Source organism: Gymnogyps californianus, chromosome 6 (genome assembly GCF_018139145.2).
Source record: "Gymnogyps californianus isolate 813 chromosome 6, ASM1813914v2, whole genome shotgun sequence".
In the NCBI taxonomy this organism is placed as follows: Eukaryota; Metazoa; Chordata; class Aves; order Accipitriformes; family Cathartidae; genus Gymnogyps; species Gymnogyps californianus.
Window position 1 is genome coordinate 38,325,686 of NC_059476.1, and position 23,116 is coordinate 38,348,801.

General features: G+C 56.8%; 2 protein-coding genes across 2 annotated transcripts in view; both read right to left on the reverse strand.

Annotated features, from left to right (window-relative positions):
• Positions 1 to 159: 159 nt before the first annotated feature.
• Positions 160 to 5,730, reverse strand: SPOCK2 (SPARC (osteonectin), cwcv and kazal like domains proteoglycan 2). The gene is made up of 11 exons (XM_050898916.1): positions 5,512 to 5,730; positions 3,221 to 3,229; positions 2,925 to 2,970; positions 2,522 to 2,636; positions 2,326 to 2,428; positions 2,122 to 2,230; positions 1,901 to 2,020; positions 1,585 to 1,803; positions 806 to 868; positions 525 to 662; positions 160 to 428 (listed from the first exon to the last, which is right to left on the reverse strand). The coding sequence occupies exons 1-11, from the start codon at positions 5,728 to 5,730 to the stop codon at positions 283 to 285; spliced, it is 1,287 nt and encodes a 428-aa protein (XP_050754873.1). The 3' UTR covers positions 160 to 282.
• A 3,443-nt stretch (positions 5,731 to 9,173) lies between these two features.
• The window catches only part of ASCC1 (activating signal cointegrator 1 complex subunit 1), a 36,771-nt gene continuing 22,828 nt past the window's right edge, over positions 9,174 to 23,116 (reverse strand). The window contains 1 exon segment of the mRNA XM_050898933.1: positions 9,174 to 9,949. Within this exon segment, the coding sequence (XP_050754890.1) occupies positions 9,833 to 9,949 (117 nt within the window). The 3' untranslated portion in view covers positions 9,174 to 9,832.

Below are 23,116 nucleotides of genomic sequence, written 5' to 3' on the forward strand. Positions count from 1 at the left end.
CCGTTTGCCCGGTTGAAGACGACGCAGCAGCACGCTAGGCCTACAAGGCTCTACCCAAAAAAAAAAAAAAAAAAAAAAAAAAGCTCAAATTTGCACAAGCGTGGCCCCCCGCCCTGCTCGCCCCCTCCCTGGGCGAGCACCCCGATGCCCCGTCCCACGTGGGGCCCGGGGGGGGTGGATGCACCCACCCCATGCCACACCGGCAGCGGGGAGGGGGTCACGGGGACCCCTGGCTGGGAGGCTGCCGCCCGGCCGTGCCGCCTGCCGGGCTCTCCTGCTCCTCTACCAGATGTAGCCGCCGTCGTCGCTCTCGCCCGCTTCGCCCTCCTCTTCCTCGCCTTCCTCGCCCGCCTCCTCCGGCTCCTTCTCCTCCTCATCCTCCCAGCCCACGCTGCTCCCGAAGTCGCCCGAAAACCCCGCCGCCTCCTCTGCGGGGGCGAGGGGCAGAGGCTTGCGGCCGGGTCCCGGGGCTGCGGCCCCCTCCCTGGGGCGGGGGGCTCCCCCCGGCTCCCCCCGGCGCTCACCGCAGTCGGGGCTGCCGTGGCCGCGGGTGCCCGTCAGCTCGGTGCCGTGCTGGTCCACGCACCAGCACTCCCCGCCGCCCGGCTCACACTGCGCCCGCCGGTAGTATCCGTCCTCGTCGCAGCTGGGGATGAAGGTGCCTGCGGGGAAGCGATGACCCCCCCCAAACACGTGCAGTGCGAGAGCCCCCCCCGCGGAGCTCCCCATCCTCATCCCCAGCCCTCCCCAGCCCGGCCGTGCGGGGCCCTGCCAGGGGACGGGGGCCCCGGGACCCCCCACTCACCCGGCTTTTTTTTGGCTGCTTCTTGGATCTGAATCTTCTCCAGCTCCCTGAGACAGGGCGGCTCTGCAGCACCCCCACACGCCGCTCTTAGGGTCAGCGGGCAGCCCCCCGCCATGGCAGGCATCCCCCAGCCCCATGGCGTGCCTCCCCTGACCCCATGGCACGCACACACACACACGCACCCCCCCAATTGCTGCAGCATGCATTCCCGCATGGTGTGCACCCCTCAACCCCATGATGTGCATCCCCTGGCCCCACAGCATGCATCCCCCGTGGTATGCATCCCCCCAGACCCTGCAGCATGCATCCCCCCCCACAACCATGCGGTGTGCACCCACCCATGGTGTGCTTCCCCATAGCCCCACAGTGTGCACCCACCCGACCCCCCAGCGTGCATCCTCCCACGGCATGCATCCCCCTCAACCCCATAGCATGCGTTCCCCATGACCCCACGATGTGCATCCCCCCAAATCCCACGGTATGCATCCCCCCCCCGCCAGTGGTGTGCAGCCCCCCCAACCCCATGGTGTGTATCCCACGGCATGCATATCCCGCCCCGCCATGGTTTGGATCCCAGACCCCGTGGTGTACATCCCCCCGTGGCAAGCATCCCCCCCCCTACCCCAACCCCACAGCATGGATTCCCCATGACCCCACGGCGTGCGTCCCCCCTGCAGCATGCATCCCCCCACCCCTGCGATGTGCATCCTCCTGCCCCCACAGCGTACAACCCCCGTCCCCACAGCACCCACCACCCCCCCCACCCCGGCGCGACGCACTTTCCCTCCAGAAGCAGAAGCACCACTCGGGAGCGGAGACGCGGCCGTCCTTGGAGGTGTCGCAGGAGTTGAAGAAGGCGCGGATGCACACCTCGTACTTGTCCAGGTTGATGGCGGCCAGCTCGGCCGCCTCCAGGAAGAGATCCCCGCTCGTGTCCAGCCGGGCGAACATCCACCCCACCGCCTCCTTGCAGCTGGCCGCCACGCTCCTCTCCAGCGCTGCAGGGCAGGATGCGGCCCGTGGCTGCCCGGCCCCCCCTCTCCCTCCCGGGGACAGCACCCCACGTCCCCTCCCCACGTGGCAGGGGGCACCTACCGGTGGCGGGGCTGGTGGGGAGGCCGCCGGAGCCGTTCTGCTTGGCGTTCTCCCGCAGGAGCTGGAACCAGTCGCGCAGGCGGTCGCCCAGGTCGGCCAGGTCCTGCCCGGTGCACGGCTCTGGGGATGACGACGACACACAGGTCCGGATGGGAGACATCAGGCCGGGCAGGGCTCGGGGACTAGCCCCCCCACACCCCAGTGCCCCCCGTCCCGCTCACCTTGCTTGCCGTCGCCGGCGGGGCCGTGAGGGGTCGGGCAGGGGCACTGTCCCTCGCAGCGCACCGTCAGCTGCTTGCTGGCCAGGCACGCCTGCTGCTCCAGCTTGCACTGCGGGGCGGCAGCGGGGCGTCGGTGGCCGGGGGGGGGGCCGGGGAACACGGCACAGTGTCCCCCTCCCCGCGGTGGGGTGCCACCGTCCTTACCGCCGAGCTGTAGGTGTGGCCGTCGGAGCCGCAGACGGCGGCGAGCGGGGCGGCGTGGCAGGGCTTGCAGCCCCCGTGGCCCTTGGCGCCCGGCGGTTTGATCCTGCGCGGGGCGAGAGGCACGGGGGGATGGTGCTGAGCCCCCGGTTTGGCCCCCCCCGCCACCGGTTCGGCCCCGGCCCTGCCGCCCTCCTACCTGTGCTCCAGCTTCTTGCGGCTGATGCACATGGCGCGCTGGTAGCCCTGTGCCACGCACACCTTGTGCCGGCTGCACTTCACCTTCTGGCAGGGGTCCTTGGTGGTGTCCAGGGCTGGGGGGGGGGCAGAGAGGGGCCGGGGCAGGCGGGGACCCCCCGGGGGAGCCCCGGCAGTGCCGGCCACCAGCCAGCCGGGCACAAAGCGCCATTCAGGCTGCAGCTGGGCGGCCTCCTCGGCACCAGCTGCCGCTTCCCGGCACGCACCGGCCCCGTCGCCGCTCCCAGCCGGAAGGGAAAAGCCCGGGGGGTGCGGGCAGAGAGTGTCGTGTCCCCCCCCCTGCCCCCCCGTGCCGGCTGGCACCGAGCCCCCCCTGCCCCATCCCAAACCCGTCCCAGTGCTACCTTCATCCCCGGGCTGGTTGTCCTCCCAGCTCTTGATGTAGTCATCCTGCAATTGGGGGGGGGGGAGAGAGCCTGGATGAGCGCAGGCAGCGGGAGAGGTGACACCGGGCCAGGTGTGCCACCACCCCGCTCAGGGCCACCGGCCCGGCAAGGCTCCCCCTGCACACACGCGCACCCCCCCGGGCACCCCCCACACCGGGAGGGGAGCAAGCAGCGGTGGGGAGCGGCCTCCCCCCGCCCCCCGAAAGCAGGCTGCCGCCAGGGCGAGGCAGCACCGGCAGCCCCTCGACGCTCACCTCCACCTCCTGGCAGCGCGGCGGCGAGACGGCCCGGCCGACACCGAAAAAAAGAGAGAGAAAGAGAGAGCGAGAGTGCCCACCGTCAGCCCTGGGGCAGCCCAAAGCCCCCCCTCCCCGCTCCCAGCCCCCAGTGACGGGCACCCCATGCCAGGTGGGCACCCCAACATTCCGACGGGCACCCCAGCTCTCGTCACCAGCCCCAGACGTCACCGGCGCCCGCCACCGGTATGCTCCCTCATCTCTGGCTCTAGACCTGTAATCCTGGAGAGCCTTTATCCAGGATAAAACCTTCCCCCATCATCCCTTGGCCGGCCGGGAAAGGCAGGGAACAGGGACGGAAGAGGCATTGGGGGAGGAAGCCCCCGGGAGCCCAGCGAGGCCTCGCCAGGATCCCCCTGGGGTGACGGTCCTTGTGCTGCCACCCCAGTTTTGCAAGAGCGAGCCCAGAAGGAGCGGGCTAAGATGGACGTCGCTGCTTGGGGAGGCAGAGCTGCTCCCCCGGCGCCCCGAAAGCATCCCAGGCGTGAGGGGGAGCAGCGGGGACTCAAACCCTCCCGGCAAGCGGCATCGCTCGCCCCGCGGGATGCTCCGGGGTGGGTTTCGTGAGAAGGCAGGAGCATCCCTGCCGCCCCGCGGAGGGCGGGCAGGGTTTTGGATGGCAGCTCGAAGCAGAGGCGCGGGAGGCAGCTCCGGAGGGGATGTCTTTTGCTCCGGCGCAGCGGCGTTTGCACCGCAATCGATAGCCTGCGTTCCCATGCCATGATTAGTAACACTGCGGCGCCCGGCAGCTCCCTGCAGCGCGGCTTTCGGCACGGCCGCCGGCCTCCTCCCTGCCGCACAGTGGGTCGCGGTCCCCGCCACCGATGCTGCTCAGCCAAAAAACCCACAAATCCATGGGATTTGCTTATTAATCCGCGCTAACCGCCGGCAGGGCCGCAGCCCCCCCCGGCCCGGCAGCCCTGGCACAGCCGGGCGAGCCCCGTGTGTGCTGCTAGCGGGGTGCTGCTAGCGCCCGAGTCTCTCGGCCCCAAACCCCCCCAGGGATGCCCAGCGTGGTGGGGGCACATCCGCATGTGCTCCCCCTCGAGCATCCGCAGCCGGCCGAGGTCCCAGGTGCCCAGCGCCAGTGTTGGCCAGCCGGGTATGTTGCTGGGGTCTCTGGGGAGGTGTTTACCCCATCCCTTGCACCCTCGCCCATGCTCTGTCTCCCTAACTGGTTTATTTGGGGTGGGGGGGGTGGGGGGGGTGCCGCCTACCCTGCCCCGCGGTGGGGCACATCTCCCGGCGGCGCATCCTTGCTGCCAAGGTGAACCTGAGTGCGCATCTGAACAAAGACCGGAGGGGCTGGCTCGGGGTGTGCCCCCTCCCCGCTCAGCTGCCGCAGGTCCCCTGGACACCCCCCCCCCCCGGATGGGGCTGCAGTGCCGTGCCCCTGCTCTGGAGGACACGAGCTGGGGGTAACATGGGGGCGGGGGTGTAAAATGAGCCCAGGAAAAATCCCCGACTGCCCCATAAAATTAAGGGCTGGAACTAAATGCCACCGAGGCCGTTATTATAAGGGCTGCATAAAAGCAAGGGGTTACAGGATCCTGAGCCAAATGCGCCGGGTCACCTGCCATCGCTCCGGCAGCGTCTGCATCCTCACCCACCCTGCCTCGCGTCCCCTGTCCCCAGGGACCACCACCCCGCCGAGGCAGGGCCGGCCCCGGCTGCGGCACCCCGCAGCGCTCAGGGGTGCGAGAGGCCGGGAAGACGCAGGTGCCCTGACCTGCGCTGAGCTGAGCTGTCACCGAGGGGCTGAGGCCGGGGCACGGCCCTCCCCGCTGCCCGCAAAGGGCAGGCAGGGCCTGCCTGTACCTCTGCCTTGGGCCCTGACGTGGTGCATGGGAGAGGGTGCGGGGGACAGCACCCCCCAGTCCCTGGCGAGGTCGGCTTTGGCGTCAAGCCCTGGCCACGGCGGCCTTGGCATCAGCCACGCCAGCTTTGGCGACGGGCACGGTGGCGTCGGGCACGGCGGCCTTGGCGCTGCCGAAGCCGGGGAGCATCCCCCGGGTAGCGGGGCCGGCAGCCGCCCACGGCCGCGGCGGGTGGCAGCGGGATGCGGGCAGCGCCGAGCATCCCCGGCCGCCTGCGACGGGGCCGGGGACCGGGGCCGGGGACCGGGGGAGGGTCGTGCTGCGGCAGCCGCAGCGGCGGGGCGGGGAGGGTGGGGAGGGGGCTCCCGGTGCCCGGTGGCGCGTCCCGTCCGTCCCCGTTCCCCCCCACCCCCGCTGCCGGCGCGGACTCACGTCTCGGAAGCGGTTCCAGTGCTTGATCCTGCCGCCGTACTGGGAGATGGAGGAGAGCCATTGCTCGTCCTCCATGAAATTGCCGGGGCTCTCCCCCGCCGCGGCGGGCCCGGGGCCGGTGGCGGGGCCGGCGGCGGGCCCGGGGCCGGCGGCGGCGGCGGCGGGCAGGAGCAGGGCCAGCAGAGCCAGCAGGGCGCGGCGCCCGCCGCAGCCCCGCATGCTGCCGCAGCGCCGGGGGGAGCGGAGCGGCGCGGCGCGGTGCGGAGCGGCGCGGTGCGGTGCGGTGCGCACGGGGAGGCGCCGGCGGCGAGTGCGGCCGCGGGGCGGCACCGGGCGGCACCGGCGGGAGGGGCGGGGCGGGGCCTCCGCCGCGCCCGCCGCACCTGCGCGCCGGCACCGGGGCGGGGGAGCCGGCGGCACGGCACGGCCGCAGTCCCGGTCCCTGCCCTGTCCCCATCCTGCATCCCGCATCCCTGGTCCCCACCACGTCCCCATCCCGCATCCCCTGTCCCTGCCCTGTCCCCATCCTGCATCCCCGGTCCCCACCACGTCCCCATCCTGCATTCCTCATCCCGCATCCCTGGTCCCCACCACGTCCCCATCCCGCATCCCTGGTCCCCACCACGTCCCCATCCCGCATCCCTCATCCTGCATCCTTGGTCCCCACCACATCCCCATCCCACATCCCTGGTCCCCACCATGTCCCCAGCCTGCATCCCCCATCCCTGCCCTGTCCCCGTCCCGCAGCCCCCATCCCGCGTCCCCACCACGTCCCCATCCCACATCCCCCATCCCTCCCCTGTCCCCATCCCTATCCTGCATCCCCTGTCCCTGCCCTGTCCCCATCCTGCATCCCTGGTCCCCACCACGTCCCCATCCCACATCCCTCGTCCCTCCCCTGTCTCCATCCCGCATCCCTCATCCTGCATCCCCGGTCCCCACCACGTCCCCATCCTGCATCCCTGGTCCCCACCATGTCCCCATCCCGCATCCCTGGTCCCCACCACATCCGCATCCCTGGTCCCCACCACATCCCCATCCCGCATCCCCGTCCCTCCCCTGTCCCCATCCTGCATCCCTCATCCCTGGTCCCCACCACATCCCCATCCCGCATCCCTTGTTCCTCCCCTGTCCCCATCCTGCATCCCTCATCCCACATCCCTGGTCCCCACCATGTCCCCATCCCACATCCCTTGTTCCTCCCCTGTCCCCATCCTGCATCCCTCATCCCAGATCCCTGATCCCCACCATGTCCCCATCCCACATCCCCATCCCTGCCCTCTCCCCATCCTGCATCTCCCACCCCTGATCCCCACCACATCCCCATCCCGCATCCCCCATCCCTACTATGTCCCCATCCCACACCTCCTGTACCTGCCACATCCCCATCCTGCAGCCCCCGACCCTGCCGTACCCCCACCCTCCAGCCCTCACCTTCCATCCCCCACCAAATCCCTATCATCCCCCATCTTCCAACCCCTCATCTCCGGATATCTCCGTCCGCTTCGGCTCGGTAAGGAAGGATGGTGACAACTCGCCCCGGCTGCGGCTGCGAAGGAGCAGCGGGGGCGCGGGGCCCCGCGCCCCCGCTGCTCCTTTGCAGCCGCAGCCGGGGAGCTCCCGGCACGCACACGGCTTTTCTTTCCCCAATTTTACGGTTAACGACGAGCCGCAGTCCCGACCCGGGCTCCAGCGAAGCTCGCTGCTGAGCAAAACGACGGCACAAAAGAACTTTCTTCTTCCCCTGTGCGACAAGGACGCGGGGATCGGCAAGCGGGGTGGCCAGCCTCCGACGCGGCCTAGACGGGGGAAAGAAGCAGAGCCGCAGATTTACAGTTTTAACAAGTTTTAGGCAAGTTCTGAAGTATTTGGTTGTATCTTGCAAAGCCGCTAACGCTGCCTGGTTTAACGGGATTTCAATTCCTCGGTGCAGGACCACGCATAAAACACCGTTTTATCGTGCTCAATATGAAACTGTTCTAATTATTTTTTACAAATAATGATAGAAAAGGGAAAACCCTCGGTAAAACCATCATGGTACGTTTTCTTCTGGCCCCAATGCTCCCCCCCGAAAAGCAGGAGGTGTGTTTTATTTATGTGAGTAGCTCCCTTGTGTAAGGGTAAGAGGATCTAACACCCAACTCTGCCCCTCTCCGTTTGTATCATAAGCGCTTGCGTTTCAAAAGCGCTCCCGGCAAAGCAGAGCTGCCGCTCCACCAGACTCACGCGCACGCTTAACGTCACACAAAGGGTATCGAGCGAGGCGTAAATTTAAGTACACGCACAACGGTTTGCTGGATCGCAGCCTAACCTACGACTCCGCGGATGAGAGGAACAGACCAGAACCCTTAATTCTGCCCGGGGATGGAGGTGTGAAACAAATTTAGCCGTGCCAGGCTAGAGCATTGGGATAAGTCGCTTACCGCCAAAATTCAACCAACTTCCAAATGGTCACGGAAATCATCGTCATTAAAACACGTCTACGCTAGCGGGAAGCGGAGGAGTATCCTCAGATCGGCCCTTCTTTGTAGAAAAGCCGCGTTTGCCTCCGTGCCGAGATGCTGTTTGCGAGGTCAAAGCTAGTCCCGCGTTAGGGAGGTGGGAAGGCTTCGTCCCGAAGCCAGCTGTGCTACGAGCCCACCTCAACGAAGAGCAACTCCGAACCGCCAGCACTGGGTGACGCCGGAGGAAAGCAGGCGCCACAGAACCACCAACAACGCCCCGTTGAGGAAACCTCGAGCGCAAACGGCACCCCGTGTCCTGCAGCGCTCAGCTCCTCGGCGAGCGTCGCCCAAAACCCAGGAGGCAGCAGCTTTCCGAGGCGCGCCCCGCTTTGCCGCGGCAGGCAGGCAGGCAGGCAGCAGCGCTGGCGGCTGCGCAAGCAGCTCCCAGGTCCATTCTTCGGGCAGCTGATGAGATTTGCCAAGTACCTCTTCAGGCTGGCGGGAAGATGACAGCGACCGGCGTTAAGGGCTCTCAGCACCTCCCTGCATCGGTGCTCTGCTCGCTGAGGGAACGGTTTCTTCCTCCTTCGCTTGGAGAGCACAAAGGCGCCGGGCTGCAAGGAAAAGCAGAGACAAAAGCCCAACGGCTGTAACCGGGTACAAGCGCGGACTCCAGCGTAAAGTGCAACCGGCAAACCCACGGATGATTTGATTTCCTGGCAGGCAGGTTTGAAAGCAGAGATGGGCAATTTGGTCTTGGAAACACAACCGGCAACGCGTTTGGGGGCAAAAAGGGAAAGCCACCCCCGAATCCTGACCGCCTCCCATCGCTGTTTGCGCACGCAGTCAGAGCACGGCCACGCAGCCAGCTCACTTCAGGAGGGAGGAAATGGGATGAAAACCTCTTAAAAATGATCACTAGTACGAGCGGGTGCTGCTGGAGCAGCCCCGTCCCTAGCTAACACACTCTCCGTCTCGATGACGGCGCGATTCCACGTTCATGGCAGCAACTAGGAAGGGGCAGCAGCAGCAGCAGCTGCCGCCGCCACCGCCAGGTTGTTGCAAAACAACTAAAAACCAGCTTCTTCCATTTTTCAAAGCGTTCATCCTCGGGCAAGTTGAAAGCCTGTGTCGCTATTCTTACCGAACATGGAGATTTACAAGAAAAAACAGTCGTCTTCAGATCTCTGAAGGATTCACAATGGTATCAAAGAGTTTTGCGCTTCTTTTAATGGAGAAACCACCTACAAGGCATATGTTTTTTGACACGCTCCAAAACGGTCACTGGAAAGAGCTCTTACCATAAACGCTTTCTTATTAACATAGTTGTGTGCTGGAAGTTTAATTACCGAAACTATCAATGCAACAGGAGATAAACACTTTGCTTTTGAAGGGAATTAATTTATTTGGAGATCTACATCACACAGGCACGCTGCTGGAGATCCAAGCAATGCCTGACCTCAATATCATTAAATCATGCTCCGGGGAGCTCTCTTGGATTTTAAATACTTATTTTAAGAACAAACTTCCTTCTTCTGAAATAAAGCCATGCTGAAACATCGGCCATGCCCCAAAAGCTACCTGCACCAGTTTTTCTCGTTGTTTTCTTGGAAAACAAACAGGCAACAGACATCAAATAGGCAACTTGGCAACATTTCAGTTACCAATGGGGAAAAGAGGCGGAAGGAACCCGGTTCCCCCTGAAAGGGAGGGCAGGCAATACGTGTAGGAAAAGCTGCAGGGAAATGCCATGGTTCCCGGCTGCAATGCACTGTCGAGGAGTCAGGAGGCATCCCTGCTTGGAGTTCCCGGGTTCGTGTCCTATAAAAACCCATTTCACCGATGAGCGGACCCGCTGCGGCAGCCGCGTTGCCACTTCAGGAGAAGGTCAGCTGCCCAGACGTCGCATAGTAGCCAGAGGCGTCCGAGGAGAACCTCTGGGAAAGACGCACCGAGTCCAGCTGCACCTCTCCGAAGTAGAAGTTCTCGAAGAGCTGAAAGAGAGGAGAAAAACCGTTTGAGGGGCACTTAGAGAAACGCAGCCTGCAGCTGGTCCACGGATCTCTCGCAAGAGCTGGCCCTGCAAAAAGCCTCTACTCGTAGACTTGTTTTGCCTTTAAGGAAACTGTTCTTTAAATTATTTTTCCCCCTAGAGACTGCACTTAGCCTTTAAAGCAAACAGGGTATGAAATGAACACCTCTTTTTATCTACAGCAGCAGTTGCTCAAACCTTCCCTACCTTGCTTTCTGACTGTGTCTCATTTAGGAAGCTTGGGGAGGCCATTCACTGCCCCGAAGGCCACCACCTCAGGGTGGCTCTTGAGGTCGCAGGCTCTGCAGGAGCAAAGATTGAGGCCAGGATGTTTTTTTTTTTTACCAATCCAGGCCACAGGACGTAAGACTTAACAGTTACGGCTCAGCCCTAATTCAAACTAGCAGGCTAGAGGCGCGAGGCTCTTCATCCCAGCACTGACCCCGCTTTGTTCAACAAATCCTTCTTTGTTCGGCAAAGACTTGAGTGCAAATTAATGAAAGCAAGCCAACTCTGGGACCCGGAGGGCGTGTCTCTGCTGATTAATCCAATCTATGAAGCAGACCAAAAAAATGACATCAGAATTTCTTACAGGGAAGTTCAGCAATATCGCTGGAAAGGCATCGTGTCCAAGCGTAAAGTGCTCCTCCCGTTCCATTACGACGCAGTGGAGATGCTAATTTCAAACCTCCGCTTAACGGGAGTGCTGTGAGTCACTGAGGGGCTGAGCAGTGACATCTCCCCACCGCGGAGATCTCCAAAATGTCCATTCCATCTGTCTCCTATTGAATTTTCTATCTGTCCCTGCAGGCGTCCGCTCAAGACAGTTGCACACCCCTTCCTGCCATTACAGAAGGCACTAACTCAAAGGGCCAGTGAAAGCCGATGCATTAATTACAACACATCCTCCTAGAGCCAACGGTGCATCAATTCCTCCATACAGTGAATGATCGAAACCCCAAATACCTAGTTAGCATCTGAAAGGCTGCACTTCTCCTCCTCCAAAAAGGCATTTGGCTCTGCCTGGCACTGATTTGGGCAGGACTGCTCTTTTGTTGGTTCTCCCAAGGGGATTCTACTTTGCAAATACCCTTTTTTCTGCAAGGGGACCAGCTAGGTTTCTTTCAGGACAATTCCTGGTTTTGCTGTCACGCCTCCACAAAGGAAGAGTGCCTTAGGGAAAGAGATTCCCTGCCCGTCTTCAGGGCAGAGCAAGCAGGGCTTCGGCCAGGGAGCATCACCGAGGTACGTGGGCCACAGACCAGACGCCGAGCACCATGATGAATCCAGCCCCTGCTCCAGACTGCCAGCTCATCTGGACAACCCTCCACTCGGGATTTGGCTGAGGCCAGCAATTCCTCATCGACGCACAACAGTCAGAACAGCATCTCGGAAGAGAAGGGGTATTTATGCCTGCCGAGCCAGCTCTCGGCAACTGCTAAGCCCCCTGCTTCAGTTTGAAACGGCTGCGGCTGCAGTCAGACGTGCTGCAGAGTGCTTGCCGCCAGCAGCCCACCTGCCAGGGACCACCTCCTCCTCCCCGGACCTGCCTTGCACAGCAGCGCCGGCAGCTGACCCCCAAGCTGCTTCTAGCAAAAAGCATCTGGGTCAGCACAAACGCCGCGAAGAACTGGGTTTCTCTGCGCCGGACCGTTTAGTGACAGCGTGCCTGCCTAGGAGAGGCGGCGGGCAGCCTCCGGCTCACCTGCACCTCCCTGCAGCTCATCCTGCCTTTGGGGTGACGCTCGTCCCTTAAGACCCCGGCACAAGGACTTATTTTGCACAGGGCCCAAAGTAATTCACCACTAATCGCTCAGACTCCTATTAAGCCGCAACTTGCCGCCTGTTCTTCCGAGCGCGTACTCGGCAGGAGCCAGGCAACCTGCCATGGGGGTCACACGCAGGTCCCCGTCCCAGCAAGAGGCCCCACCGCAGCAGCCTGGCTTCAAGGGACACTGTGTGGGCGGCTCCATGCGGCCGCTGCCCTAAAGCGGGGCACCCTGTTGAAAAGAAGTTGTGCTAAGGGAGCGTCTCAAAGAGGGAGAGGAGGAAAAGAGAGACGAGAAATGACTACAGCCATACAAACTCCATTTTATATAATTAAAGATTTATATAATTAAAGATTAATTACATTCCCAAAAGCCTGTGTAGTTCATGTTAGAGGACTTAGGATAAAATGTCTCATTAATAAGAGATGGAAGTAAAAAGGGGTTGGTCTCCTTTCTTTTTTTTGTTTTGACTGATCTGAGAAGGAAGGATGATTTCCAGCTCTCCAGGGCTCGCTGCAGTGCTTGCCGCCAGCGTGCCCACTCACCCCAAACCTTAACACCCGTCTCTGTCAAAATGGTCGTTCATATCGACACTCCTTTCCTTCACAGAGTACTCTCCACCCAAGAAAAGCGGAAATAATTTCTCTCCATTCCTAATGGAGGGAGTGGTAGGTGCACTGCTAAGCAAGGAGACACTAGGATTTGAAAAGGACTTTTTTAAAAGAGAAGGGGGACGAGATGCATTCTATTTCTGTCGAATGAAGTCTTAGCAAACATGAAGAAAACAAACGAAACACTGGGATGTGCCGGTCCCATCAGCAGCCCTGGAAGTCAAACCTTTACACAAAACAGCCAAAGGAAGAGTCTTTCAAATACTTGTTTATATTATCTCTGCACATCACAACCTGTTTTTCCTTACAAAACACATGTACTTCAAAGCAAAAATTAGTTAATGAGACAAACCTTCCCCCCAGCCCCTCTTGCCTCACACAGCCTCAGGCACGTCAGACCAGAAAGACAATCAGAAAGTCCCAGAAGACACTACCCATGTCAAGGGCCCTCCATTTGTACACTGCTAAAAGTGAAGCAAAACCCTTGTACCAAAGCACTTTGTATTCCCTTGGCTTTTTTTAAGATCTACCACCTCTCGTGTGTCTGAGCGTGTGTGTGTTTCCCAGGGAGAATGCTGCGAGAACTATTGATTTTTGGTAATGTAGCTGTACTTTCTGAGAGTAAACATGCTACAAGATTTAGAGGACAACCACAGACATTTTTTTCTGCTCTTGTTTCAAGCCAGCTTCTCACCGATGCTTCTTTGCTCCCTGAGGCTTCCCACGACAGAAGCCACCGGATGTCAGGCGTGGGGATCACAGCCGAGCCACCGTACGGCCGAGATCTGCCTCGGGCGGCGGGGAGGGAGGCCCTTCAAACACCATCCTCCGAGACCCTTGAAACACCGGGAGCTGGCTTCCCGTCATGAAAGCATCCTGAGCTCGGGTCCCCGGGGGCTCGGGAAGAGATTTCAGAAGGCCAAGCCTCTACTTTGGACTTTCACTTCTATTTACCTTGGGGAGAAGCCAAGCAGAGCCGAGAAAGATATAAATATCTCCCCCCTCTCCCCAGCCACCAGGGAAACGCTCCGGTTTCGGAGGAGGCCTGTAGCACAGCTGATGAAATGCCTCCTATAAAAGCATTTTAGCATTTTTTATTCTGAGCCAGGAAAGAAGATACCTGGAGGTTGTTACGCTTCACGCGCAAATGCTGATAACCCTTAGACTTGCCTAGTCCCCCTCCTGTCCCTTCCCATGGGTGCCAAGGGCCCGCCTTTCCCCAAAAAGGCTGCAGGCAGCACGAGGAGGCGCGGATCAGGAGGAGGGAGGCGGGGGGAGGAAAAACGCAATCACCCGCACGGTTACCGAAAGCCGTGTCATTTGATTGGAGTGGGACGGGAGGCTCAGCAAAAGCGCAGTAATTCTATAAATCCAAACACGCTGAAGGATTTACGTCCTCGCTGCCTGAAGAATAAATAAGAGGTTGGGGGTTGGGATTTTTTTTTTTTTTTTAAATATTATAAATGAAAATGAACCTGATGGAGGTAAAGGTCAGCTTACGAAATCAACACCACGCACGCCATGCAAGCTACTAACTCCCATCAAGGGAATAGCACTTTCCAGACTAAGTGCCCTCTGTCTCCCTGCTGCCTTCCCAAATTAAATTGGAACCAAATAAGGAAAGAGCATTGTTAACTTTTAACCCCAGACCCAGCACCTCTAAGCAAACGTGCCAGAGATGCACCCTGCCTTTCAAACCACAGCCAAAGGCTCAGAAACTGCTCAGCAAGGATGCCTAGAAGGACACAGCATCTCCCACGGGGAGGAAGCAGGTGCCTAGAGAGCAGCACAGTATCCTCCCCGCAGCAGCATCCCAGGACCTGCAGGGGATGGCAGGGACTGCAGCCATGCCGCCTTTCCCAAAAGCCACGAGCCCCCGAGAGATGGAGCGTACTGGTCCATGGATATCCCATATTTCACATGTCAGCCTGCAAACTACCGTAGGCCCACGTGTGCAAGCGCTCCTCCTTCTCCCTCGCCCTTCTGGGGGGCTGGGTCCAAGGACACAACCGCACAGGTAACGATGAAAGGCAGGCAGCCCTGCGGTAGCTCCCAGAAAGCAAGCGTTTCTCCATTTCTCCCCCAAAGTTATTTATTCTAAGCCAAGAAAAGCCAGCAGCACACCTGTCATTTCTAACACTCCAATTTCTCTCATTTAAGACAATTCCGTTCAGATGTTGGAAACCCTTCTTCCTCCGAGGTCCGTTCCCCTCTATTACCCACAAGTTACAGAGCAGGTCTCCCTTTGGGTGCGACAATCATTTTCTGAAGGAAGACAGAGGTTGAAGACTTGTTTTGGGAGAGAAAGAATCACACATCAAACCGCTCGCTCCTTGCAAACCTGAGCCAAAAATGCTAGTACAAACTTCAGCCCCCAAACCACAACAACTTCCTTATCAAAGGCAGAGCAACAGATCAAAACCAGGATGCCTCTTTTCCGCATTTTTTTCCCCCTTTTGCCTAAGCCTGTAAAGTAGGTTTTACTGAAGCACTGTAGAAACAAATGCAAAGGAGGACGATTCCTCGATGAAGCAGTTAAAGCGTGTGTCTAATAGATGTTGTGTTCCTGAGCACGGGCATCTGTCAAGCAGCCATCCTCGGGGGCTCGCTTCCCACAGACAACCCTCCCAGAATGAGACAGCACCTTTGTGTTCAAACCTGGAAACAACAGTAATAAATCACGGCGCTAATCCACGTAAGGACAGCAGCAACGCTTTTCAGCTCCGGTTATGAAGAGCGGAGATGCCAACACAAACCGGTGCTTTTAAATCACCTGTCATGGGCTCAACAAGCATGAGAAATATTAATGGTTTTGCCTGGAGAGGCACTGGGCAGCGGGAGGACAAAATAAGTCCAGACAAGGGAAGGGAGTAATAGGTATTTAAAACTTCCTTCACGTAATCTCTGGCTTGCACTCACGCCGCCTGGCCTGGATTTTGCTGCTACCGTCAGGATTATTGATCAGTTTTTAAAGCCTTATGTCGTCTATGGTAGTCAGCCAAAAAGGACCCATCCTGAATTAATAAAAAGTCCAAGCCGCTCTGCCGAGAGTCTCGGTGCTCAGAAACGCTGAGGGAACAACAACTCACTGCAATGCCTTGCAATTAAAAACTACCACCAAAGAGCAGCATTATCACAGGATAAAATGCATACGCACACACGCACGCACACACATCCCCCCAGTCTGCGGGGAGCTCGCTTTGTTGTGAACTCCAGCCACAGAAAGCAGTGCCTTAGGGTAGGGGTATTATAGATTAACAGTACAAAACTGTCCCCGGTGAATCAGCGCTGCGGGCGAGCAGAGGCATGTAATGTCATTAGCCTGTGACCAATCAGCCTAAGAAACCCGGCTGCCCTCGGCAGAGAGCTGGAGCGGGGGGGCGTCCCGTTTTCCGTATCTGGAATGAGCACAGAAATTAGCAACTTCTGAGACGCGGGAAGGAAGAGGCTCGCAGCTCCGGGAACCTACGGCTGCGGACGAGCTCACTGTCATTCCTGCTGCGCAGTCCATGCTGAGGACGGGATGCCAGCAATCCCTTCTCCTCTGTTTCGCCCGGGTTGAAGGTGTTTATCCACCAAAAGATCCCTTCCAGGAAGGCATGCGAACAGGCTGAGCACCACTCATCTCTGCCTCCACGGGAGAACTTGTGCAGGAGGATCGCTTTTAACAGGCAACCCAGCGTTGTGGCCATGCAAGATCGTGCTGGGAATCAGGGTCCAGCAGCAGACAGCAGCGCAGAGAGAGCTCAAACCAGGAGATTAAACTGAAGCTTCAGAGGAGCCGCAGGCTTTACAGCTTCATCTGCTCTGCACGCAGTGACAACAGTCACCAGCTCGCCCGGCGGCAGCCGCTACCCCCGGCGTGTCCTGATCGGGAGCAGCGGTGAATGAAGGAACAAACTCGGAAAGCCGGGAGGGACAGGAGGTTGCTTTCCGTGGGAAATCAGCGTGCTACGGTGCTGTTATCCCCTTCAGGGAAGGGAAGAAGCAAACAAAATCCCAGGCACCCACTGACAAGCATGGAGAAAAATTAAGCGGCGTTTCAGAAGAGGTGCCTCAACACGGAGCAATGAAACCTGTTTGTTTTCAGACTCTCTGCACCCTCCCCGGATACTCCTGGCGGTACTTGCAGCAGAGCACGACTCCAACACCCCGAACCCTTCTTGCACTATCTTACACTCCAAGGGAGGGGAGGGACCCAGACAGGATCAGACCATGAGCTGCGACTTGCCCAAATAAACATCAGGCTACCTTTCCATCTCATAAGGGATGATACATTTGAATTAATGCTTGTATAACGCGTCCCCAGCTTGGGACGGAAAACACTGCAAAAGAGCAGAGAACAATCGCTCTTCCAAATCGTCTGGCTAAAGCACAACTGCAGTACCCATGCCAGCTGCAGCAGGGAAGGTGCCAACTCTTTGGCAACCTGCTGTGTTACAGAGCTGATACCAGCATTAAACAAAAAGGATTGACAGGGGAAAAGTTACTGATGGCAAAAAACACGGATGGATTAAAAATTTAAAAAAAAAAAAAAAAAAATAGAGAGATTTAGAAATGTGAAAGTAACTCTCAGAAACACTGATGGACTCTAAGAAGAGTCCACTGAACTCCAGCAAACTCTATCCATCGGAGCTCTTCTGATTAACGTCCTTTGCTGCATGAACCACAGCCTCCAATCCTGCTTTTGGGATCCCACCTACCTGCCTAACGCGCCTCACTCCTGCGACCTCCCACACAGACCTGTCAGGGCCTCTCGGGTCTGAGCGGCGCCTCTGCCGCTCCTCGGCGGGCTGACTCGTGAACACAGTTCAGCAATGGAAAGCTGTTGGTAAAAGAGGGGCCTCAAGGGCCAGCCTGCCTGTGCCCCGTTTCGGCTTTGCGGATTTATGCTACCAACACCTCCCTGCTGACCACCCCAATGGTCTACAGAAGGCTGTTACCTCCACAGCACGAAACGGCAGAAGCTGCCCCAGTTCCCAGGCTGCAGTATGTGCTGGCAGAGCTCCTTCTTTCTCGTCCTGAGAAATGCACCAAAACCCTTTCCATTTGTGACCTAACCTCCCCCAAACTATGACAGACAAACCCCAAACCAAATCTCCTGGTGGCTCCCAGAAGATGAGACACAACCGGGCAACGTGTCAAGATCTGGGGAGTTTGTTCAATTAATAGATTTTTTTTTTTTTTCCTTCTCTTTTCAACTTGCAAAATATGTTTTCTGAAACTGTTTGGTGCCAAGAAAGAAATATTTGATTCCTGTATTATTCACTCTGGACACCACTCCGCCAATGATTATCTGTCAGAGGTTTAATTGTGCTTGGAAGCTTGCCAGCAATAATGCACGAGAAGCGTAGGAAAAGCAGGTAGACAGGCACTCATCCAGAGAGGCGGCTCTTCCCGGCATTCCCCACCTCCTCTCCAAATTAGCAACTGCTTCCTTTTCATGCCTTTTTAAAGGACCGCTGGCCGGGCATCCAACACCTTCCATTACTGCACAAGCGTTACAGGATTAAGACGTCGTGCAGAGTCGCAAGGCAAGGGTGGAAGAGAGGGCTAGGCAGGGCAGAGAGAGAAGGCGGTTGTCATCTGGGTCGTCACCACGAGCACGCTGCCTGCGCCAAGGCCTCCAAGCGTCAGCCACAAAGCTCGGTGGGCGTATGCGGATCGATCATTTGTTTTGTTCTGCAAGCGTGCAGCTGGCTCTGGAGTGTCTCTCCATCACCAGTATAGCATCGAGTCCTTCCACCCAGATAACGGGAGGAACAGCCCTTCCCCTCTCGTATCCTTTCAACCTCTGGCAGGTTTTAAAAGGTGGCAGCAGAGGCCCTTTCACCTCATCTCCCTTAGAAAGAATAAAGCATGCAGACTTCAGGAGGGAGAAAATCTGGTCATAAAAGTCCCAGCGGCCTATCTTTCGGGAGCACAGCTGATCTGTACCATAAGCAAAGCACTAACTCCTTTATCGTTCGCATTCAGCTTGCTACTTCTCAAGACGTTTATATCTGCAAGCTTTGCCACGAACCACTAAGACCTGAAATTACAAACAAGTGAGCATCTTGGGTTAGCACAAGCCCAACACGGGATGCAAGTCAGGGGTATCTCCTCTATGACACAGGAAAAGCCCTTCCGATTAAATCACCGGTGCCATCCCTCGGAAAGCAATAACAATATAACCATCTTCATCTGGAAAAGTACCACCAATGTAAGAGCAAGAAGCACGTATGGAGTTCAGGGAGAAATATCCTAGGCGTATAGGATGGGAGGTTTCTTTTTTATATTTTTATTTTACTGAGCCAAAGTAAATGCCATGTAAATGCCAAGAAGCTTTTGGTATGTTCACAAATGCCATCTCATGGGTGTTTTGCTATATTTCATGTAGTAAACATAAAGCGACAAGCTGAAGAAAGGACCAAAAGAGGTCATCGGCTCCACCATCCTCTCCTTCTCCAAGGCAGGAGGGGCTCATTGGTGGCAGATCCTGGACTAACGTCTCTGCTCCCTCAAAACAACCGGGACCCCCATTTCTCCAGCTCCTCTAGAGCAGTGCTTTATTATCCTTCCCATTACAAAGATTTTCCTAACACCTAATCTTTTGCCACAATTTAAGCCCATTATTTATTGCCCTACCATCAGAGCATGGAGGATAGAGTATCTACTACTGGCAAAAGCTTTCACATGCTTAAAGAGTTTTTCCTATGTGTTGTCCTCCTCCTTCCTTTTATTCGCCTCAAAACAACTCTAAGTCTTTCAGCCTCAGCTCATAGACATTTTCTAGCCCTCCAATTATCTTACTGTTGCCTTCTGGGCTCTCTGCACCCATCCACGGTGCCCAAAACTGGACAAATACTTCAGCTAGGCGCTGAGTGCTAAGCATAGTCAGAGGTTTACTTTACAGACATTTGCCTCTTTCTTTTATTTCCACAGACCGACTCAGCCGGCTTGCGCTCTGGAGCAGTCCCCCATAACCCAAACCCCGGTCCATGGGGCTGGTATCGAAGCAGTTCTCCGTCCTGCACCGATGCCACCGCTCCCTCCTGGACCTGCCCTTGTTTGCAGCAGCCCATTTGTTTCTGCCTGATTTCTCAAGAGCATTTGGAGCTCTGTTCCCTCCTACTAACATGTGCAATTTTCCTGCCTCTCCCTAGCTGGGTTTCATCTGCATACCTAAGAGGAGCATGCTTCGTACTGCCCATAACACCCTTCTGACCTCCACGGGTGGGAAGGCTACGAGGTTTCCGGCTGAGCTCTGGGAACATGGACGCAGCCGATCCTTCTCCTCTGACTGCTGCCATGCGAAACCACAGCTCTTCATAAAACTGGAGCAAAGCCACCTCAGCTGCCAGAGGGTGATGCAGCAGTGGGGAGGGTGACATCAGCAATAGGCTAAATTAATCTGTCAGGCCTGATTTTTTTGCAAATAAAACTATTTGGGGCCAGGTGCGGGCCTTTGTTCAGCTGAGATCCTCTCCCTCCAGGGTCCCCCTCCTTCACAAGCCAAATCTAGCGGTGCTCCTGCCACTGCCACGCTGCAAAACCTTTGTTTTAGCTCAGGGTTTTGGGTCCATTCCCCCCCGCCACAAATCCATGAAAATGCATGCGCTTGAGGAAATCAAACCCTAGTTGCTATGGTGAAAGGCATTCTGCAAACTAAGAAACAAATACAAGTGGGACGTTTGGAGGTTACCGGATTTTTGCACATCTTTCAGACAAGAATAAAAAAAAACCTCCAGCACATTAAAGGCTCCGCTAACTTCCCAGACCCTGCTATGCCTCAAACACGAGGGATTTACAGTACAACTTGTTTAAGGAAATTAATAATCAAGCACTGCATTTCTCCAAAGAAGCCTCATCCCCGCGGCTCCTAGCACTGCCTATTATAGCAAATGCAGCAACAGTTTTTAAGAGCTGGGCTTCAGCTTTGCTGCAGAGATGCCAGGAGGCTTGAGATGCATCCGGGAATACTAGGACAAGGAGCTCCTATCAATGTGACCTACTCGCTACGCTCACCAAACCGCCAAGAGGAGGAGCCCAGCTCTGGAGCCAGTAAATTAATTCGGACAGACCCGGAAAATTATCTGGCAGAAGGGTCACGGCACCTTTGGGATGAACTGCCTACTTTTGCTAATCAATGTGTTGGGTTGGTTTTTTTTTTTTTTTTTTGCACTTAATGTGCTGGGTCCCTGTCTTCTATTAAGGCACCGCTGTAATTCAACCCCTGCCAGCTCCACGGAGAAAAATTGTCCTCTTAAGATCAAAGAGGTGATGCTGTCTCGGCTGGCTGGTGGCAGAACAGCGATCTCAGGGAAATGAGGAGGCGGGATGCCCTCTAGGTGGGAGGCAGAGGCACCCACAGCACCCCCAAAATGGCTGAGCTGCTGGGCTGGAGGGGACTGCGGCAGTGCAGGCAGCCCTGCCTGGAAGGGGCAAGAGGATTCAGAAACTTTATAAGCCTCTCAGCAAATCCTCCCTCTTCCAGCACTCACAGTTCCTGCTAAAATTAGTCAGAGAGGTGCTGAGCACCTCTGCAAACAAAGAGGCTTCTCCCCTTTACAGTAAGGTCACCAAACAGATCTCTGTCACACGCGGGCAAGTTAGCACAAACCTTCTGCACTTCCTGCACTGCGCTCTCCTCAGTGCGGCGTCTCAGCCTTCTCTCAATACCTCCAACGCCGCCTCGTTGCTCTGCTCCAAGGCCCAATCACTCCAACAAAGATATTTTTCCTCTACTGTCTAGTCTGATTTTTCAAATGCCACTTCAGATTCCTGTTTCACCGAATGCAAATAACGCGAATATGCCTTTTTTTCCCTGAAGAATATCATTCGTAGGAAAGCGTTTTCACGGCAATCCCAATTTAATCTCCGTTTTTTTCCCCCAAGATCATACAAATGTTGATCTCCAGTCTCATCTGCTCAACTGTCACATCCTCCCATCCCACTGTTGCTCTAATTGCACACTGCTGAGCCCCCTCGATCGTTTCAGTATCCCTCGATAATGGCAGGATCAGAACTGAAGGCAAAAATCCTCTCCTCTGCAAAGCGGCATTACAGCCTTTCATTTCTGCTTTTGATTCTTCTGTAAAACCAAGGCGAGGAAAGCACTGGCTTATTTCTGATACAGTGATGTTGCACCACAATCTCTTATTCAGTCTGTTCTCACCCCAGTGGATTTTTGCCTGGTATTTTTAACTCTAAACTTTCCAAGCAGCCACCTCCCGTTACGTACTTGTTCCAGCTGCCAGTCCTACTTCGGATATATACCTATATCACCTCGCTGAGGATAACAAGATGTTCTTACCCCTTCCGAACACTGGGCAGTCTTGATCTCACCTAACGTGGGTTCTTTGGCCCTTTGATTTCACCTCAGCTTAAAAATACATCGGGGAAGACTCTGTTTCCTTAAATTCACTAACAAAAGTTACACAGAAAAGGCCTGGGTACCGAAGGCTGCAGAACACGAGAAGCACTCCTCATCTGCAAGTGCAGTTGGTAACGGTGGCTCTACACAGGGGCAGATGTTAATTTGTTTAGTGCTTGGTGGGTTTGGGGTATTTTGAGGGGTTAGGGGGTTTATCCAGGACAAGGTTTTTCTTTTTCATTGTATCTCTCTATATGGCACTGCATCAAATGTCTTAAACTGAATTACTGCATACCACAGCCACTGCACTATTCTTACCCAGCAAGACAGAAATGACAACAGAGAACACTACCAGATTTCTTTGCTATGATCAGCTCTCCAGCAGCCCTGGTATATCAGTCAGTAAATGCACTTTCCCCCCGCTCCAAGTGAAAGCAGATACGGTCCCATAATTTAATACCCTGTATGCAGGCCTCAAAAGAGAAGGAGCCTCATCGAATTATGCCTTGCCCGACCTAGAAGCCCTCCCGGAGCAGTTCTGCAGCCCGGCCGCTCTGCTCCCGCTGCTGGACCAGGGCATGGCAGCATGTGTCACTGCCTCGACTGATCCAGTTCCCAGTCTTGCATCCCAGCTTAAAGTCTCCCCTAATGCCCTAAGACATAAGATGTGCAGCTTTCTGCTGTTGTACCTCAGTAGCTGTTCCCTCAATATTTAATCTTGTAAGCTGTTAATGCACAGATCTGTGCTAAGCGGCAGGGTTCATCTTTTTCTGTACTCAAAATTTGCTTCCTTCTTCTTCGAATGTGGCAAAGGCTGCTCTCTTACTCCTCAGACCTCAAGTCACAAATCATTCAATTTTAACCCAGTGAGAGTCCAGGCGGTTTTCTTCCTACTGTAAGCCTTCCTTTCCTTTAAAAGTATAATAGAAAATTTTGGCCAGGTGGTACTTTTGCATTTCTTTGCATTTTTATTTATTCACCACAGCCTTAGTTTTTTCACTAAGCGAAATAAATAAAAGCCCGGAGGCAGCCAAGCCTCGTCTCCGGAGATGCGGGCAGCTGCCCCAGCCGCCTCTGTGCCAGCGCTGTGCCACTCGGCCAGCTGCGACGGCAGGGCACGCAGCCACCGCCCGGGACACAGGAGGAGGCAAGGCAGAGGGGCTGCCAAACCAGCATCTCTTCAAGGCCCGGCTGCGTGCCCGGCCCGACCCTGCTCTCACGGGGAAGGAGCTGCCGCTGTCTTTCAGCCGTGAATTGCTGCCCCCTCCCTTCACTCTCCAAAGAGACGAGACACTTTGCTCCCGACCGGAGCAAGATTTCGGTACGTGACTCGGATGTTCAAAGGAGTTGATCAGCTAGCCACTAGCCACCCTAGAAGAAATACATATTGCTCC